The sequence below is a fragment of the Dipodomys ordii genome, unplaced genomic scaffold (genome assembly GCF_000151885.1).
Source record: "Dipodomys ordii isolate 6190 unplaced genomic scaffold, Dord_2.0 Scaffold187, whole genome shotgun sequence".
NCBI lineage: Eukaryota > Metazoa > Chordata > Mammalia > Rodentia > Heteromyidae > Dipodomys > Dipodomys ordii.
The window spans coordinates 2,532,592-2,540,771 of NW_012267403.1; the positions used below are offsets into that span (position 1 = coordinate 2,532,592).

The following is an 8,180-nucleotide window of genomic DNA, read 5'->3' on the forward strand; positions in this document are numbered from 1 at the left end:
TGGAGTCTCTAAGGAGATGAATTTATCCTGTGTTTGTTGCTAAGTTTTTATACTATACAAAGCCATCCAAAGTTGGCATGAAGGGAAATGAGGCCAGGTGCACTCCCTGTCCTATAACCTAGAAAATAATTTTGTTGGGATACAATGGCACAGACACAAACTAGGAAGGTTGAACCCACCTGAGGATTGTTGAATTCTTTTAAAGCAACAAGTGTCAGTTTCTAGGAAGAAGACTAGAAAGGTGGGGAGGGAGGGGAAAGATACATACATTCAGGACAGACTAATAATTCAAAAAGATCACATGGATATATGTGTTTATTCTTATTCTTATTGTGTCAAGGAATCTTTCCTCTGTCTGCCATACTATGTGACTATTTTATTCAACTCTCAGCCACACCATCTCCATAGAAATACTCAGAAAACACTGTAGTAAATAGAGAAATACATAGGAATAACAGATACTAAACTCTTCATTCAAATCATTTCCCCCAATCCGTGGAAAAAGCCAGAAGCATTTCCCTTCTTTGTGTTATTGCTGCAGATTTTGGTGGGGAAATGCTGAATTTTCAACCTCTCATCTGCCCTCCTATCTGCCCATTTCTGTCAGTCTTCTTGCTAAAACTCCAGCTCAAATGCTATTTCTTTCTGCAAAGTGTCCACTGCCCTCCTCCGGCACCATTCATTCCTATGGCACTGACTAGATATGTGAACATCTTATGCCTGCCTGAAATTAACTATTTCCTGCATGTAGATTATTCTCTTTTGTACATTTATAACATGCTCAAGAATAATAATCAGGCTGAATTTTCTCTTTCCAATCCATTACCCCCTCTTCCCTTGATGGACTGCTACATAGATGGACTCACTGGCCCCAGGATTTTTTTCTGTGTCCTGACTGCCTGAACATGCCTTGCAAGCTCACAGGCTTTGAGGACTTGTGAGTCAAGAAAGATCCATGTGTATCAGGACATGGAATGCCAAAAAAGCAGTGGTGTTAAAGTAAAAGAAGCCAGACTCTGAAAAATAAATATCACATATTTCTCTTAAATGTATAATTCAGAAAAAAAGACGAGAGCAAAATGGGCTATTAGGGAAGAGGAATGAGACCAACAGGAGGGATGAGGGAAGAGGCAATATTCATATATATATATATATGTGAAAATATATAATAATAAACCTAGTATTTTGTACAACTAATAAAAATTTGAGGATGTTAATATGATGAAAAGTATAATTATTCCTTGCTTTGCTGAATCTTGTACTAGGAATGTCATATGTAATGTTCACTTGTCCTGAGAAATCTAGGTGCTCCCAACCTTCTTTTGACAAAAGGCAGAAACTCTGTCTCAAAAAGGTTGAGGACTATTGTTAACAGGTTGGTGGAGGCCAACACTGCATCTTAGCAATCTTGGTTCTGCCTTTGCCTGCCAGATCTTCCCACATAAGATACCCATTTTCTTTGGGACACCAGATGAGGGTCCAGGACAGAGAAGGTGCTTTCTCAGTAACCAGTTGAAATATATTGCCAAATTTCCAGTGGAAACTGTTGCAAAGAGATGGAACTAGAGATAATGATTCCCAGTCTCTGATGCAGAATACAATGTTTATTTACTCCTTCAATATGTTTACTATGTGTCTCAGCTATGTGGGTTGCTAAACCAGATAGTTCATTTTTTCCTGTTTCATTCCTATTTTTGCTTTCTCTCTCTTTCTTTTCTTCCTTTCTTCTTCCTTTTCTTCCTACCACCTTCCCTCTCTCTCTCTTTCTGGCTTCCTTTCTTTTGAAAATCAGTTATCTATTAACTATATAATTTCTCCAAGCTTAGGTCTACATCCAGAAGGCTTATCTTCCATGCAGACAATCAGAGTCTAGTTATATTTTATGATTACCTATTCAGTATTCGCTTGTCAGCAGCCACCATCTCTCCATAAGTTTAGACACCCACAAAAGATTGAAAGATTCTCAGACCTCTCTGCCCCAACCCTTTCTTACTATGTGCCTGTGCTATGGCAAATAGACATACAGCAGGCAAAACAGGCAGGGAGACAGACAGATACAGATAGACAGGCACACACACACACACACACACACACACACACACACACACACACCACCCAATGCTGCAGAAGTTCTCTTGCCTCTTTCATGAATGCTTGGTGATCTTCCATGCATGGATAGTAATAATGATTATGATTAATGAATTTCTCCTTATACCCAATATGTAATTATTGGCATTATTGATGCTAGGTGACTCCTTTCCTGGATCCTCCTGGAGAAAGGGGACATAGTTACTGGCTTCTCCCACAGCCTTTGGGCAGTAGGGGGTGGCTAGGAATACAGGATTCGGGTTGTAACAAACACCAGGATTTCTCAGAATGACAGCTTACTGCATAGCAAAGGAGTCTTTTCTAGTCCTGGGTTTTCAGCAATTTGTCTTTCTGGTGGCTTTTCCAGACTCTCCTTGTCAAGCCTCAGTTTCTCTCCATGTAAATTAGTAGGAGAGAGGTAAGAGATGACAGGGAGAGGATATTAAGCATGAAAGAGGCAAGGTACGTTGTGTTTTGCCTAGTCCCCTCTAGGGACTCATCACCATTGTTCCGGTTAGGACTCAAATGCCCCTGGACTCCTGAAGCATGGAGCTTAAAATTCCCAAGGGAAAAGGCACTCTGGGGCTACCAGTCTCTTTCTCACTGCAATCCCTCCCTCCTCTCCCCATGTCTGAGCTCCATCTCCCTCTCTCTGCTGCTTCGGAGTCTGACAGCACTGACTTGCAGAAGCTTTCTAAATCCTAAACCCTCTTCAGGGACGCACCCAGCCTGCTCACTAACCTGCCATAATCCAGCTCTCAAAGTGGTACTTCTGGATTTCAGAGGAGAGTGCAGTGTCTCTGGAGGCCAGACGCAGAACTCCTGGATCACCACAGGCAGTTTGGAGGCTGGTGAAAGAGTGTCCTGGCTGAGCTCGGTCCGTTCCTGGAGACCCTTATTTGAGCTCCTAAACCCCCTAGAGAGTTCCCACCCGATTCTCCAACTGCCTCCTTGTCTCATTCTTGTAACCCCCGGGACTATGCAGGCCTTTTCTGGTGACCTCTTTCCCTGGACAGCTACCTAGGTTGCTGGACCAAGTGAGACATGGGACCATGGGTCCGTCTGTCCAGTTGGAACCATAGTCTTCGTATCCCCTTTTCAGTTCCCTGAAACACGGCTTCTAGCCGGTGTTTGGGGCGCTGGTGCAGAAAAGAAACGGAGAGTAAGGGAAAGGGGAGATGATTAAGGCAAATTATGGGGCTAGAAAAACCCTTAAGTCTAAGCTCTCAACTGCAGCAGGATAGAAAAGGGGGAGGCAAAAGAAGAGCGGCAAAGGTGGGGGGGCATGAGCTGTAAAGACTTTGCCAGCCCCTCCGGCGCGCCCCAGCCCGGATGGACTGGGCAGGGGGGGGGGTTGTTCAGCTTCGGCTTCTCATTGGTTCTCGCGCGGGCCCCTCGACTTTCTATAAAAGCTGACTGCAGAAAGCGCGGCGGGCACCGGCTCGGAGCGCTAGTGGCGGCGACCGGACTCCGCCCTGCCCACAGCGCCCCGCCGGTTTTGGACAGACAGACAGGCCTACAGACTGATTGAAGGCAACAGAATTTGAATCAGAAAGATCCGGGAGTGAGCAGAGGAGGAGCAGTGCCGGGGACGCCAGCCCCGGTCCCCTACTGGGGACGCGGGCTGCTTGCGCTCTCCAGGCAGCGGCGGGGACGAATTTTGGGAGCCAGCCGGGTTCGCCCGCCCTGCGCTCAGCTGCCTCGCGCAGCTCTCTAAGCGGGTTCCAGCCCTTCTTGCTGGTTCCGGGGGCTTCTTCCCCTTCCCCACCCCCAGACACCTGGGGGAACTCTCTCTCTCTCTCTCTCTCTCAGATCCCTTAAGGGTTTCTCTTCCCTTCTCCTTTCCCTGGAACCTCCTTGTCCCAGTCGCTTAAGGACCTCAGGGTCCACAAAAAGCGTCAAGCTGGACGCCCCGACCACGGAATCGCCCCTAGGGGCTTTCCCAAATCCTGGCACCATGAGCTATGGGGATGAGCTGACTCCCGAAGCTCTGAGCGTGCCCAGCGGCTTTGATGACCTGATCACCTCCACCACTTCCCAGGTGCTGCAGGCCATGTCTAATGCCGCTTCTGCCGTGGGCCATGCTGGCAATGGCAAGCTCTCCATGACAGATAAGCTGCCAGGCCAAGCACCCAATACGGGTGACCTGGCTGACACATCGGGTCCCATCAGTTCGGAAGTAGTGTCCCAGGACGAGAGCGTGCAGTTCTGGCTAGTGATAGGGTACACCATAGTGGTCTTTGCTGCCATCATAGGCAACTGGGTCTTAAACCACGTAATTATGAAGTACAAGAGGGTGCACACGGCAACTGGCCTCTTTGTCGTCAACATTTCTGTGACCAACATGATGCTGGCTCTTCTCAGCTCTCCCTTCACTATGGTAAGCAGGGTGTTGAGGAGGGTGGCCATGGGGAGCTGGGGAGTAGCTAAGGCATAACTTTGCTCTTTGGGGGAAGGGAGGGAGCCTTGGAGTAGGTTGGTTTGGTTTGGAGAATATTCGCCGTTTTCCTGGAGACACATTGGCTGAAAGCCATTGAAATGGGTTTGGAAATATGGGGGTAGGAGAGGTAGAGACAAATGGAAACTGGCAAGACTGTTGTTACTGAGCTCATCTTCCATCTTGGCAGAGGCTGGGAGAAACTAAGCTTGTTCCTCCTCCCCAGAGAGGCAGTGGGGACTTGTTGCAAGTGAGCTTTGGGTTGTCTTGTGAGTTTGCATTGAGTCACAAAGAGCCAGTCTTAGTTTCCCCAAATATAGGGCTTGGACTACAAGGTAAATGATTGATAGCTTTTGTGATATGGTATCCTCTGGCACCTTCAAGTTGGACCATGGGAAAAGCATGAAAATTGTGGTGTGAAAATGTTTCTTTGCTTCTGAAGACAATCATGCCAGCAGTTTGGTGAAACAAGAAGGCTTTGATTTATATTTTGGGGCTTTGTGAGGGGGTGAGACTAGCCTTGAGTCCTTGAGCCTTTCAGAGCCTTGTCTCCCACAGGTGCGCTATCTGTGTAATTCCTTGGTGTTTGGGAAGATGACATGTCACCTCAGTCGCTTTGCCCAGTACTCTTGTGCCTATGTTACTGTGATGACCATGGCTGCTATTTCTCTGGATCGACACCGGGTATGTGCTTCCCAGGTCTTGTGAAGGGATATATTCTCCTCTTAGGTAGACAGACACAGGTGAGATTACAAACAATCCAGAAAGTTCTTTTAGTTTCTTGAGACAATATATGTAAATATATATGTCTAGTTTAGGGGAATTGCAAAATGGTGAAATGCAGACCTTTCCCAAGTCAAATTTTACATAAGACAAATCTACCATTTTGATTTGGTTCTATGGGAAATAGAGATGTGGCAAATGGACACATGATCAAAGAATGTTCTCATGGAAAACAGTTTCTATTTACTGCATTGCGGGTCTAGCCTGGGGTGGAGGGGAAGATGGGATGAGTCAGAAGTGGGTGTGCCTTCAGATTGAATGGTGGATTGGGTCTGGGAGATGGGGGAAAGGGAAGGTGGAGGAATTTAGGAAGAAGAGACTTGAGGACAGAGCTGGGAGGAGGATTGGCAGTGATTTAAGCGGAAGTTGGGCGGGGGAGGATGAGAAAATGGGAGGGGTTACACAGTCAATCATTTGTGAGGGAGCTAGAAAGTGGGTGGGGTAGCATTGAAGGGTTTGTGTCTGGAGCTTTTTCGGAGGAAGCCATAGTAGGATCTAGATGATAGGAGGCAGATAGAAGGAGAGATGAAGGAAGGAGGGGCTATAGAGGAATCAAGGTGGGAGGGTATAGAAGGAGAAGGGAAAGAGCTTGAAAGGAGCTAGGTAGGTGGGAGGGATGAAGGAATATGCAGAGTGCTTATCCATTCATATGTGACAAAGGAAATATAAAGCACCCTTTTAGGTATACATCACTTCAACATGAAACTTTTCACTCAGAGTCAGAAGCTTTAAAACCAGTCCACTCATAATTACCTAATGTTGCTCTTTGGTAAAATAAAATCTTGCATTAACTACTAAGTGTCAAAGCACCTTACCTTCCTACCTATCAAGTCTTTGCACCTATGAACCAGAATGTCAGTTGATGAATGGCCAATAAGTAACCCTAATTTGAATTATTGAATTGGGTGGGGGTCCTTTTCATTTCAGGTTATGCTTTACCCTCTGAAGTCCCGGATTACTCCCATGCAAGGCAATGTTTGCATCATTGTCATCTGGATTGTGAGCACCTGTGCTGCTTTGCCACATGCTGTTTACCAGAAGCTTTACCAAGTGGAATTTGGGTAAGAGGATCACAAAATGGTTACTGTTCAGATGACCTTGAAAGCCATAGGGAACTATTCATCAAATAGATGCTTGACTAGGACATTTTAAGATGTGGCTACAAAAATAAATTTTCTAAAGTGGTATTTATTATTATAGTTCCTAACAACTCATCCAGTGAGTTATTAGACATATACTTTCTTGTTTATGGCCATTATTTTTCCTACATTATACATGAGAAGTCTGGATAAGGTGAATTCCAGAACTCCTTGCTTTATAACTCTAGGCTTTACACTAAATAGAGATACAAACGGTAAATATGTTTATTCCTTAAGGCTTATTATTGTAGCAGTTCGCTACAAAGCCTTAAGGAAAAGGCAAATGAAGCTGATGGCTTCCTTTCTCTGTTTTATAACCTAGAAACATAACTGAGGAAACTGCCTGCCTTCCCAGTTTCCCATACACTTCAGAATCCACATGGAAGTACCTTGACCTGGGCACCTTTTTGATTTTCTTCATTTTGCCATTGCTGGTGCTGGTGGTTGTGTATGGTCATGTGGCCAAGAAGCTGTGGATCCATAATGCTGTTGATGATATCAATATTCACACCTACATCTGCCAGCGAGGAAAGAAGAAGCAGACCCTGAAGATGCTGATGACGGTGGTGCTTGTCTACACCATCAGTTGGCTCCCACTCAACCTCTACCTGGTGCTGCTGTCTAGTGAATCCATCTCAAGCAATAATGGTCTCTACTTTTTTCTCCACTGGCTAGCAATTAGCAGCTCCTGCTACAACCCCTACATCTACTGCTGGCTCAGTGATAGCTTCCGGATTGAAGTTCAGAAGGTCATCATGGAAATCCAGAAGATGATCCTAGATGGAATCAGCCGCCTGAGGGGAGAGCACCGCCGACTGAGCTCTGTCTCACCCACCCAACGTCCTGCCTGGGTGGACCCCAATCCTGGAGTGCCCAAGTTCCCACGATTCAAAGATTTTGATGAGATACCCAGCCCCCCTCCTTCCCCACGGGTGGAAATCTCTTTCCTCTACCCATCAGTGCCTAGAGTTTAAGCTGCCCAGACCGCGATAGGTTATCCATCCTCAAAATACTTGATATAGGATGGGACCAAAATAACTGATTCATTTCTCATGAGCGAGTGAGAGAGAGGGGGAGGGAGAGGAGGGAGGGAGGGAGGGAGAGAGAATGTGTGTGTAGAAAAGTCAGTACTTGAGGGATGGGAGCCATATGAACCATCATATGTCTCACTTTTTCATTTTCTTCTTTATGCCTTTTTCCTCTTCCCTTTCCTATTTTTTTCCTCTGCTACTCAAAGAAAGATGCTCCTCTCCAAAATGAAGACATGCACAACTTAGCACTTCAAAATAAAATTTATGAAAATCTTCTTCTCTGACTCTACTTTTACTATCATACTGGTTTCATGTTAATATGTGCTCTCCAGTTTACCCCCTTTTTATAAAAAATAGAGAAAGCATAATGTGCTCACTGTTGTTTTAATTGTTCTCATCTCTTTAGACTATGGAAATGTCAACTCAGCAAGAGAGATGAGAAGGAAGAAATAGCCCATCCTTCTGCCACTGCCTTTATTGGGGAAACAGTGTTGTTAAGGCCTTTTTATGGTATTGGTGGTTGTATGTGTATGGATAACAAGACAAGAATGAAACATGATATCCTCCTTTTTTTTCTTCATACTCTTCTTCACTACACTGGACATTCTCTTTTTATCTGCTCTCCCTGTCTTTCTCTCCTTCCATTTCCCCACCTTTCTTCTCCACTATCTTTCTTAATCATTATTTTGTTATCATTGACAT

General features: G+C 45.3%; 1 protein-coding gene across 1 annotated transcript; it reads left to right on the plus strand.

The window, feature by feature from the left end:
* The first annotated feature begins 4,045 nt into the window (after window positions 1-4,045).
* LOC105999324 (probable G-protein coupled receptor 83) lies at window positions 4,046-7,446 on the plus strand. The gene is made up of 4 exons (XM_013034303.1): window positions 4,046-4,468; window positions 5,084-5,209; window positions 6,236-6,369; window positions 6,770-7,446. The coding sequence occupies exons 1-4, from the start codon at window positions 4,046-4,048 to the stop codon at window positions 7,419-7,421; spliced, it is 1,335 nt and encodes a 444-aa protein (XP_012889757.1). The 3' UTR covers window positions 7,422-7,446.
* The last annotated feature ends 734 nt before the right edge of the window (window positions 7,447-8,180 follow it).

Excerpts from the sequence above, each read along its gene's own strand:
- LOC105999324 (XM_013034303.1), top strand. The coding sequence starts at position 4,046 with ATGAGCTATGGGGATGAGCTGACTCCCGAAGCTCTGAGCGTGCCCAGC. Across the intron at positions 5,210-6,235 it reads TTTCTCTGGATCGACACCGG|GTTATGCTTTACCCTCTGAA; the intron begins GTATGTGCTTCC and ends TTTTCATTTCAG. Across the intron at positions 6,370-6,769 it reads CTTTACCAAGTGGAATTTGG|AAACATAACTGAGGAAACTG; the intron begins GTAAGAGGATCA and ends TTTATAACCTAG.